The sequence below is a fragment of the Haplochromis burtoni genome, unplaced genomic scaffold (genome assembly GCF_018398535.1).
Source record: "Haplochromis burtoni strain Fernald_Lab_line unplaced genomic scaffold, NCSU_Asbu1 Contig_254, whole genome shotgun sequence".
NCBI classification, from domain to species: Eukaryota; Metazoa; Chordata; class Actinopteri; order Cichliformes; family Cichlidae; genus Haplochromis; species Haplochromis burtoni.
The window spans coordinates 262891-275589 of record NW_024582615.1 but is presented as its reverse complement, the minus strand read 5'-3'; the positions used below and the strand labels follow the sequence as shown (position 1 = coordinate 275589).

General features: G+C 39.0%; 1 protein-coding gene across 1 annotated transcript in view; it reads left to right on the top strand.

Moving 5' to 3' along the window:
* The window catches only part of LOC102310182 (inactive N-acetylated-alpha-linked acidic dipeptidase-like protein 2), a 563756-nt gene that overhangs the window by 539358 nt on the left and 11699 nt on the right, over positions 1–12699 (top strand). Inside the window, exon 17 of the mRNA XM_042227322.1 lies at positions 3201–3399. Coding sequence (XP_042083256.1) covers positions 3201–3399 — 199 coding nt within the window. The remainder of the gene's footprint in view (positions 1–3200; positions 3400–12699) is intronic.

Here is a 12699-nt window from a genome sequence, read left to right as displayed (position 1 = left end):
TCATTGTTATTCTTTAATGGAAATGTTAACAATGAAGTTTTGTGTTTCCTCTGGAATGCCTGGGTCATCATTGTTTTTCTACATATGCAAACATGGAAAGCATAAAGGACATAATCAGCTCGTATAATAGAACAAATTAAAAATGACCTCTGTACATTATTTTCCTCAGTCTCTATTTGGCAACAGTGTTACTGCTGTGCTTACTGGGGCCTGTTCTTCGTACGTCGCTTACTACATCCAAGATCAAATGACACATCCAAGACCAAACCATCGCGCTAACCGTGAGCTCGCTAATCCGGTTCCCCAAACACACCTGCTGTTGACGATTAGTACAGCTGGACGCAGTAATGTGACATCACTGGGTGTCGTAAAAGGGGCTACGCATCGATAGTAGAAACATTGATCGGCAACCCGCTGATTGGTCGGCGAAAATGTCGAAGGGGCGTGCTCGGTATTTTCCGGCAGCAGAGCAAGAACTCATGAGTGAGGGATTTCAGGAGTTTCAGAGTTTAATTAAAACGCAAGAGAACACTGCAAAGGCTGCAAAAGCAAGGAGAGAGGGCTGGCAGAAAGTTGCTGACAAATCAAACTCGTAGGTAATTTAATAATAATAATAATAATGGATTGGGTTTATATAGCGCTTTCCAAGGCACCCAAAGCGCTTTATGATACCACTATTCATTCACTCCCACATTCACACACTGGTGGAGGCAGCTACGGTTGTAGCCAGGCTGCCATATCGCGCCATCGGCCCCTCTGGCCAACACCAGTAGGCGGTAGGGTAGATCTATCATATGACACTATATTGTCCAATATCATATGGCATTATATTATATCATAATATGTTATATTATATCCCCTTTCACATTAGAGCCACAACAGGACCCACTAGAACATGGGAACAAGTAAAAGTGGAATACAGGAGTATTCTACAGAATGGTAATATTTATCTCTTAGATTGCTTTTCGTCTCTTGGCAAGGACTGGCCTGTAATACTCTGTTAGTTTGTTCATAACAGCAACCAAGAAAAGGGCAGAGGAAAAAAAGACAGGTGGTGGTCCTGCACCCCCTCGTCAACAAGTTGGTTAAGTAAATAATACCCTCACGGGAATATCGATATCTCTCAATGAGCACACTGTCGCGCTGAGCTAAAGGATCCTGTCTATCCCGCAATATACGCTGAATTCTGAGGACTCTCCTTATCAATCTTGCACCTTCCGCAATGGGTTGCTCGCGTATACGGACAGGACATGGCTGCGACAGGCTTCCCAAATCCACCTTCGCTTTTATAGCCGTGGTCTCTCATCTTGATTACACGAAGTAATTTACAATTACTACTCTGAAATATGAATTACATCTGTAATAATCACATACATGTAATAGAATGTTAATAGTACATTTCCCTTTTTTAGGAAATGACCTGTATGTATCTGTGTGACATCAATACAAGGATCAAGTGCTGCATTATCTTTAGTTACATTGATGTTATTTATTTATGGTGAAACAGTGGTGGAATATCGCTGTTGCTTTCGTATAAATGAAGCGGACATACCTGCGTGGCCGCGATCTAATCCTGTTTACATAAAGTAAACCTGCTCCCGAGCAGGTTTACGCTTACGGCTCTGTTGCTATGACAGCAAGTCCCGGATGAGCTTCGGGGAACCGAACGATCCAGGATCACGCGAAATCGTCAACAATCTAATCCAGCTAACTTACTTAGCGAGGTACGAAGAACGGGCCCCTGCTGTGTACTGCTTATTGCTAACTGACAGTTGACCATTAAGAGCTGAACACCTGAACAAGAACCTTTGTCCTCATGCAAACAGTTGCATGGCAGATTTCAGCCTTTCCAAAACAGGCCCATTGAATCCAGCCAGATATCATTTAATAGAGCCAAGAATACAAGGCAATTAACTGTAAATGAAAGGTAATTGATTTGCGGTGCCAAATGTACTGTAAAACAAGCCTGCTTTGTGTTGACAGCCTAATGAGGACAACATTGCATCGTTACTGGATATGTATGCGCGTTAGCTCGATAGGGGGAATCTGTTTAATTTAGTGTGTTTAGTGCCCAGTTGGTGGAAGGTTTAAAAGAGAGACTGCTCAGGTCACAAACTAATTTTGAAGCCAGATAGGGAACAGATGTATGGTGTAAACTTTTTGCTATGCTATGAGAAGAAGTAGTAATAATTTTCTATTGATTAGATAAAATAAGAAAATAACTGATTTCTGATTTTTCTAATACCCGCAGCTGATATCCGCAATGCATAGACGTGACCAGCAGCATCTGAGCATGTGACGCAGCTCATTCCTGATCTTTAAACTTGTGAAAACAGCATGCAAAGGCTAGCAGCTTTAACTATTTAGAGAAGTATTTCATGACTCTTCTTTCATCCGTCCATGAGCTGTATCAGTTTAATATGTGGTTTAAGTTTATCCCTAAATGACTTCTATTATTGTGGTATATGCTGAAGAAGGCACCGGTTATAACAGGGCAATTTCCCATCTGATTCTGGCTATAAGGTGCAATCAGACAAACCTCTGACTCTGCTCATTAAAATCAAAAACCTTGCCTTATTTTGACTTTCAAGGTCTTTGTGAATTTCTGATTTCCAGTGCTGCTGTTATTTTTAGATTGCTCCATGGAAGCCCTGTTCTGACCACTCACACGTGCAGTTTTATGAAAATCTATGATTGCACCACTTATTTTGCTCCAGCTAATACTGCAAAGGCTGCTGTTCCCAGCAAGGGCATCTGACATGCACGAGGCTCCAGACAATGCACCGCAGTGTTTTATTGTGTTATATTTGATACCGTGTCGATCCTGACAGCTGACCCATGGGGTTTATGCTTTGACATGTGATGTAAACTTGTGTTGCAATGCATTAATTTTGTCTGTATTTTATACATAAGATCACCTTCAAATGTGATGTGGCTTATAAGATAGTGATTTGGTCCTTGTTACAGGCAGTCCAGTCCTGAAACAGCCCTTAAGGTGTAAATTGTTCATTTCACAGGTCTTGTTGAGACATTTACTCCGAGATTTTGGTTCTCAAACTTTCAAACCACAACCTAGTGATTCCATATCGTCTCTCTTTTTAGGCTAATATTTTTTTGTGGGCATAGCTTAAACGCGATATTCTTTTTCATCCAATGTTCCTGTTGTTTTTCTTTCTTTCTTTTTGTACATATCCGTCTAGACAAGAGTGCACTATCGCTGCCCTTGCTTTCCTCAGCCTCCGCTCTTAGAGACCATGCAGCTTTCTTCCAGTCAGAAACTATGCGGCCGGCAAATGACCCAAAAGAGCGTGACCCCTCCCACGTGCGGATGCTGAATGATGTACTCCGTGACCTGGAGAAGAGCTTCATCATCCCACAGACACCGCCTGGAGTGTACAGGTAGGAGAAGAGTTATTGCTTCAGAGTTGCAACATTGGTGTAAGGAGGTATAAGCATTCCATTTACCGTTAGCCAATGCACCCCCAGGATACCGATGCTTTCAGTTTCAAGACCTGCAAGATTATGTTACATAATTAAATCTCCACAATCTTGAATATATTTTAATTAATTGTTTGACATTAGAAGTTTCATCCTATATCAATGTGGCTGTTTTCTCTGTGTTTTTATGGGTCACCAGTTCATTTCTTTGCCTTTTTACATTGTTAAAGTTTATTATTTATTCCACATGGCATTAAAAGGTCTTAAATCTAAGCTAAGCAAACTTGACTGGAACAACATTCTTCTCAGAAACCTTTTCCACCTTTGGCTCACTCACAGTTGCCTCCTCCACATCACCGATGGCACAGTTGGTCCTCCTACCTCCTTGTTAGCGTGGTTTAGTTTGCATGTTCTCACATACCTACTCAGCTCCCCAGATACAGCCAAGCCATTGCATCTGCTGTGCGCTCCAGCATCACATACCACTTATCAATGATACTAGATGGCATTTTCTCATTAAAAAAGAAAGTTGTGTGTGATAAAGTTTCCCTATTGATGAAGTCTTTGCAAACTGGAATTTTTGAATAGTTAGAAATATGCGTATTTGTTGACCGGCAGTGTTCTTTCCTGCCTTTGTTCACAAAAAATGCCGTTGAGGTCTTTGCGTAGCATTTTTGCCAGCTGTTATCAGTCGACTCCACTAGTAGGAATATGTGGTTTGCACATTTGTTGGTTTACAAGATGATAAAAAAAAACTGGTTAAACACTGCTGTAAGGCATTATTAGTGGTCAAAAATTCCACAGGGATGAAAAACTACTTGAGCAAAGCTCATGTGAGCAATACTCGAAACAAGTTTGTGTTCTATCCTGAAATGAAAATGTGTTTCTTTTACACATCCTTTTCCAAAATGTGCCTCCCTGTTTGTCTGCATGTGCCTTCTGTCGCCCTCTTTTAGTTGTTGGAAGTTGGGTTTCTGCATTTTTGATTTTTCCTTTGTTTTTTGTGAAAACTTTATGGCGTGAGCAGAAATGTTGATTCTGTATTAACAAGTTAACTTTTTTATTAAAGATGATCAAGTGAACAATCAAATGCTCTGCCCTCCATCACTGGTAGGTGCAGCCAAATTGTGAACTCAACTTAACATAAGTGGTCATTAAAACCATAAAGTCCATATTACAGAGTGCATAAAATTCACACGCAGAACAAAAAAAATACAGTGTACAAATATTGTATTGACATCCGTTGGTACATCCAACCAAGGATGTCTAATTAAATTCCTGCCATTTTGACTCCTCTCATTGTGTCTCTTTTTTCTGTCTGGACTTTTAAGTTTTGTCACCCCATTTGTTTATTTGTTTAAAAGTTTTTTTCCTCAACCACTAGCTAGCAACCACTATCATCGCAGCACAAGGCCTAATGAACACAGAAGTATGTTCACTCCTAAGAGGCGGCGTTAAATCTAATCCACTTCAGTCCAATCTTTCGTTGCCATATCAACTCCCTCTTACATAACGCATTTTGATGTCCCTATATAACAAAGAGGAAGGTAAACGAGCATCTGTGAATGTGTTCTGTATTTACTTTGTTTAGGAATCCCTCAGCGGATCTTATTTGTTCTCGTTCGATCGGTCTTGAATGATCTGAACTGGAATTCATATGTTTAATAACATACAGAGAATGAGGCAGTCACATTGCTTGGTATATATACCCTGGAGTTATTTAAATTCATGACTTCATTTGAAAAGGTCTTCTGGTGAGCTGTCATTAAACAGATAATTAGAGAGGCCTTTATTAAATGTCACCTGTTTAGCGTGCAGAACTCTTCATTGTGCGTGTGATCATGAGAAATATCCCAAAACTGTACACATTGATTGTAGTGGTGGCCCAGTGCAGCTGAATGAAAGTGGTTCAATCACTAGCTTATTCAGAAAATCCTGGCAGGCAAAGAACAAGCTTGTAGGTTACACCTGTTTGAACACAATGGCCTGTAGCCTGCATAGCAATGACTCATCTAAACAGTTCCCACTATGCCTGGGAAACATTTGGAACACGTGGCAACTCCGGAGGCCAAATCCAGGAATTCAAATTTGCTGATGAATAGAGCAGCGACAGTAAGGGATTACAGGAAAGATACTTTATCACGGATAGTCTAATCTCATTTCATTTTGGATAAGAGAGACCCTGTCAGCATTTGTAATACTGTAACACACACAGGTTCTTCAAATTAGCATCCTTTTGCTTTGATACCTTTGTAAGTGGGTAAGTCAGCTGTGCACTATGTTTATTCTCTGAACAGCTTCATGTTTCAGCTCCTGAAGCTTTTTACATAATCTTGTATTAACTACTTATTGACAGATTTTCAGTATTGGATTGTTTTTCAGCATTTTGGTCATGAAGTTCTGATTTCTGTCTCTCCCAACATTTGATGTTATTGTTGCTGCTTCTGTAACTCTGGTAAGCATTAAATGTGGTTCTTGTTCTGAAGCTGATAAGACTAACTTGTCCTCTGCAGCAGAAAACCTCTTATAGGAGCTGGTGCAGTTATACAAACCACCAAATTACTTTTGGATTGGCTAACCTTAATGTCGTTTCCGTCTTAACGTGCATTATTCTTTTGTTTTTTGTGTTTTGTTTTTTAAATAGCAGAAAAAATGTTATTACATTAAAGAACTTTATATACTAACAAATCCTAACATAAGTAGTCTCAGCAGAGTTTCACAATATTACAGAGGCAACCCAACAAACACCTTTGAGGAAGAACTTTGCAAAAGTGGGGAAAGAATTTCAACAGGACGGGAAAAAAAAGTAAAAGAAAAGAAAAAGAAATGAAGTGAGGCCATGTACTTGGAATCTTAGGGTGAGAGAGGAGCCAGGAGACAACAGACAATAAAAAGTGAGCAGGTTGGTGGGGTCAGTAACTACAGGTCAGAAAACGTCAGCCCACAGAGCCGAAGGTGCATGCAGAAATGTGCAGGGCAAGGGCAAAGTAGAACAAGTACAGTCTAGTGGAGAGAAAACAAGTTCTCACTGATAGTCACATACAAAATATAAATATAAAGTAAAGAAGAGGATGCCAGTTTGCTGGATAACAGCACCACCTCTGCAAAGCAAAATTAGTCTTAAACATTTTTACTAGGCAAGAAATTCAATGAATTAACTTTTAACTGCTCTCACGTTTTAACTAAAAACGATTCCCTGTGACTCCTGGGAGCCATTTAAGGTGCTGTTTTTGTGTGAAAACTTTACTTACTATCCCATATGTGTTACTTCACTGTTTGGATTCCTTTTTCTTCTAAACTATAGAAAACTGTAGTGATGTATTTTTTTTCCATCCCTCTCATTCCAACCAGTTGGCTGAACTCAAACTTTTGTCCTCTTGAAGTCGTAACTCAGTCCAAAATTAGATGACACAAGGAGCACATAGGTGCAGGTACACTCGTTAACACCCTTCTACTGGTGGTGGGATTTCCAATGCTAATCAAGGATAACTACTCCGTAAACCGAGGGGTTTTTTGGTTTGTTTTTAGCGCTTTAAGTGTCTCTTTTTACATCGGCTTCACAAGCAGCTTCTGTATGAGTTGTAGGTTTTATTTTGCAGTTTTAGGTATAATAATTCTAACATTCAGAAAAGTTTATCCTCACTAGCTTTTCGTCAATCCTCACAAGATTGGTTGTGCAGTGCAGGATAAAAATTTACTCATGTACCCTATGCTATTTGTTTATTTATTCATCATGATTCAATACTGCAGTCGATAGAAGCTGAGGAGCTGAAGCTAGCTACGGATTCAAAAGTCCATTCAAATGGCCAAGAGATCTCTTTTAACTTCAAACGAAGCTCATTTTCATTTAGACCTCCTCTGATAATATGAAAGGAAACTACAATGTTGTATTAGAAACACACAAATGCATCATATAAACTGGACCACACATTTAAACAACTTCTTAATAAGGCACATACCTTCTCCTGGAAAAGTTTGAATATAATAAATCGGAAAAGTATGTGAAGTCAACAAAGTTCTTATAACTTCGCCAGTAGTGTTGGCACAAACCTGAATTTGAACTGCACAAGCCTCTTCATGCACAAGATAACGTTACGGATAAATCATTCACAGATGGATACAAGTACCTAACTTGGTATATACACTTTATATAAAATTGAAAATCAAAATGATTATCCTTCCATAATTTATGTAAAAAAAAAACCAAGAAAATCATTTTTCCCCAGATAAAATAAATTAGACTTGTCTCCTTTAGTGATCTTAGTATCAAATCATACATGTTAAACCATGGAGAAGTTGACTTTCGTTGGCTTGTTTCTTTGTTCGATTTATTTGAAAGCTTGGGAGTAGGGTGTTTTGGTTCCATCAGGGTGCTGGGTCTTTTCACTCCGCATCCTGAGCTAATTGTGTATTATCTTGGTATCATGATGATTTAGATCCTGTTTAAACACAGTTTAGTCGTGTATTATATTCTGATATATTTGAGTTTTGTGGTTTGCCTTCATTATGATTTATTCCCTGAGGTTGTGTGTTTGTCTCACTCCCGTGTCGCCCATGTGAGTCTGCCATGTCTTCAGTGTTAAGTTCACCTCCCCTCTGTGTGTCTCAGGTCTGCATCTTTATGTTTCCTGTTTTATTGTGACAGTCTCGTGTTCCATGTTCAATGTGTTTAATTTTGCTTCCCCTCTGGCGTCATCTTCATTCGTATCAGCTATGTTCCCCATGTCTTTCCACTCCCCTCGTCTCCTCTCTGTGTATTTAGCGTGTCAGTTTTCTGTTATTCGTTGTCACGCGATGTCTCCAGGTTTCCTCATATCCACCCCAGGTTTTCATGTTTAAAGTTGTCACATATATTTTCTAGTTTTCCCAGTTTGGGTTTAGTTTAGTGTCGAATTGTTTTGCCTCGCCCTTTGTTTTGTAGTCTTTATCAGCCACAATAAACGTCTCGCCCTTCGTTAAGATTCCTGTTTTGTCCACGTTTCGTTTGTCTGTATTTGGGTCCACTACTCTCCACTTCAAGTTCAATTCAATTCAGTGTTATTTATACAGCACCAAATCACAACAACAGCCACTTTATATTGTAAGGTTGACCCTACAATACTACATCCCAAATATATTCAAGTAATACTAGGAGTCCCGGATGGGCCCCTTACACCTCTCACTGGAGATGAGGAGAAGGTGGTTTGCACAAAAGAGTCCGAAAGGGAGAGTGATGGAGAGCATAGATTTAAACCATGTGAAGCGGAGGCTGATTGGCTCACAGGTAGACGAGAAGATCATTGGACTAGGGTAACGATGTCAGTATTGCGATTGACAGTGTGGGAAACCAGTAGTCATGTAAAGAACAGAAAAGCAGCATAACAACCAAGAAAGCAGGAAGACCAGTGATTACAGATGTTCCTTATTGAAATTAGGCTAAGCTTCATTTAATAGTGATTAGACTAATGTTAGTCAAGAAGAGAAGTTAGTGAGGCAGGTTTGGTGTGTTGGCAAACTAGGATCCTGTATGGCAGTTTAAACTGATTCATGAACAAATTCATTTGTGACTTGTAGTATGTTCTGCACTGGAGCTATCCTGTGCTGCTCTTTCTAGATTAAACCAGCTGAGTTCACTAATATATAACCTTCATGAGTGACATAAAATCAATGTCATTTAATCTGTTTTCAAAAATATTTCAAAATATCAAAAAATAATTAACATATCATGTACAGATCAAATCGAAATTATTTAAAAAAAAAAAAAACCCAGAACATTGCATTTGTAATATTACATCTATGTCTTAAATTTGAACTTGATCAAATTTCACTTGCTAAGCAGGCCTTACCTTTGAAAAGAATCTGTTTTCTTCAACTTTCTTGAGGAAAAAAAACAGTTCCAGAGTTTGTTTGTGTGCAATTTGGCAAATAATCAGCTTATGTTTCTAATATTTCTTGAGCTGTTTGAAGTGTTGAAATTTGCACATTTGACATTTTAAATTAATCTACACTTCTCAAAAAAATAAAAAACAACTCAGTTCTCTGTTATGCAGTTAAATGAAAAAGAAACTTTTCACGGGTCTATGCAGTCCACTAGTACACCCGTACTGCTGCCTTAGGATTTAAGAAGGTAAGTACCAGCTATGTGCTTCTGATCAAATGCATCAGCAAATGTGACCACCTCTATAAAAGTAGAAGTTTTGACAGTTTGTTGGTCTAGCCTGCTCAGGTATTAGCACAATGCCACAAACCTCCCATGAGTGGACCTCCCAGAAAATTCACCCCAAGGTCAGACCGTGCTCTGAGAAATTGCACAAACCAACAAGCTAAATCTCAAATACTACTCAGCTCAACTGTCAGGAGGCGATGATGTGGGCTTGTTTTGTGGCCACAGGCATCTTGCAGTCACTGTGTGCACCATGAACTCCTCTGTAAACCAAAGTATCTGTTCAACAACTAAAGCTTAGCTGAAAATGAGTGACACAAAAGAACAAAGAAGTCAAGCGCACCAGCACTATGTTTAAAAAGAAAAGAATCAAAGTGTAGCAATGGGACAGATTAGATAAGTCCAGACCTTAAACCAAAAATGCTGTGGCAGGAACTTACATGACAGAGCTGTGCATAAATGAATCCAAACAAACCTGAATGAACTTGAAGTAACATTGTAGAGCAAAGGAGATCAAAATTCATCTTCAACCATGTGAGAGAGACTGATAACAGACATGGACCTACGGATGTTTGGATAATGGGGTCTACTTCCATGGATGGCACACAGTCCTGTGAAAACTTTCTTTTTCACAACTACTCCGACTGACATCTACTGAGAAGGAAAAAGGGATGTGTGCAGTGTGCACCGGGGAGGCTGTGGAATGACATTACTCTTTTAGTTATTGAGTGTCTCCATGCCATCAACTGGAAGGAACAAAAGGCTGCAGCACATGAAAAATGAACTTACTTTGTATTTATTATGTATTAGATTTAATTACTTTTTAATTGCAGGTGCCGGAGCGCAATTCTGGGTCGCTTGCTCAAGCACCGGTTAAGAAGCTATCAAGGGACTGCAATGGTCACACTGATTAAATATTTTAGCCTTTTGTGAAATATAAAATCAGCTGTTCTGACAAGGTCAATATAACTAACCAACCAGACAGCAGTTGACACTGTCACTGTGGCCTTCCATCATAGTTGTGGTTGTAAGTAACCAGATCTGACTACAGATACAAATCAAACAAGCGCGATAAGGACGTGACCTTGACCTAGTTTTCACCTAAATTAAATCAGCCCGAGCTTTTATTGGTATCTTCCTTCAGAGAACATTTGAACATGATATCTTGAAAACTGTGGATCCTAGACTCCCAACAGACAGACAGACAGACAAAGAAAAGGAACCGATTTCATATTCCTCCCTTCAGGGGGAGAATATACAGAAAGCTTTTGATTACACCCCCACTTTGGACCTTTGACTAGTGATCTCATTGTAAAGCAGGACAACAAAAAGCTACAAATTTAGAAGACCATCCAAGAAGAATATACATACAAGTAACCCTCACACTAATAATTTTACACAGTCTCTAAATCACATGCAGTTCCTCATTTGGGCAGGCATGATTTAAATCCCCATTAGCCATGTATCTTGGATTGAGTGGATCCACTTCTTTTTCAAGTTCTTATACATATGGAGCAGAACAGCAATAATGCAACATAAAACTTGCTTCACAGTATTTCACACATATTTATTCCTTCTGACAAAAAAAGTGAAAAGGGGAATAATTTACAGTCCACAGTGTTTGATTTTCCTTTTTCACCCCCTTTTTTTCCCAGGCGGCAGCTTTTCAGGGCAGAGCAGCAGTAATTCATTGGCTCTGCTCAGTGCATGTGCAAGAAAGTGAGCACTCCTAGATTAATTGATGAATTTATTTTAGTCAAACTGTCCAGCTTAAGAATAAACACAATGAATCATATCAAATTACATTTACTTGGAGACAGCTGACCTTGACTGATAGTGAGGACTTTTCTCGCCAACTATATTTCTGTCTCGTAACAGTAACACCTCAGTGATGTTTGATTTTAGCATCCACACAGTGTCTGGGGTGTACACTGTCTCCCCCCGACACCTCTTTAGCTGTCTACTTTTCCACTAGATTCCAACAGAATAAATGGCTTCTGCTGTTCAGTGTTATTCACAGTTTATGGCAGTAATAGACATGTTAATTGTTCTAGACTGCCATTAGCATCCAAGCTAAAATTAGCTGCTCCATCATGCCTGGAAAGCATTAAGGCTTAATAGCACTCATTTATAAAGGAAGTTACCATTCACTCACAGGACTAAGACTATTAGTCTAAGAGTGCTAAACAGTCTTTAAAATGTTTACTTTGACAACATGAGGTGCATTATATGCAACCGAAACACATAATTAGGACATTTTGTCTGCTCAGTGAGGCAGTAATGCTAACTAAGTCTTAAAAATGTCTGTGATTTGTTTGTATGAGAGTGTTGCTTTCACATAGAAAGATGGAATAAGCATTAAATTGCCATTGAATTCCATACACTGTGTTTCTGCTATAAAATATCATTTGAGAATTTGGAAAGTTAGTGCAGCCTTATGTCGTCTCAGTTCAAAAATGAACTTGGTCTTGAAACAGGAAAGAAATCCAGGATAATGATTAGCCCTGGCAAAGGGGGTGGTCTTATGTTCAACTCTAGGCATAATTTTTAATCCAACTGATAATGCAACTAATTTGCAACTGCAACCGCTACTTTGTAGCAGAATGCTGCTGTGTATGCATCACAAAAAAATCCCCAAACACAGCTCTACCACAATAACACAACACACACCTTAACATTTGCTTAATATTTCTGTTCTTTGACTATATTTCTAAGGGAAGGAAGTGTATCATGATGGTCTAGACTTTATGACTCACTGTAATAATTCTTTGCTCCACCTAAATGTGTCCAACATGATGACTGGAGCTCACACTCAGCGGTTGCAGAGGTACAATTATTTAGATATTACCCTCGATAACAAACTTCAGTGTGAATTACATGTTGATGCTTGAGCTAAACATTCCAAAGACAAATACCTTTTTCATTATTCTGAGATGAGGTAATTATTTTACAGAACTGTCCTTGAATCTGAGACTCTTTTTTTTTGGTTGTGTACGTTGCTGCTGTACAAATAGCCAATAACGTTGCATTGTTTGGAAATTTAACAACCGGCCTGTAAGTGTTCTTAAAAGATACTAGTATCTTAAAATATACTCAAAAGGAGACAAATTGTGTGGACA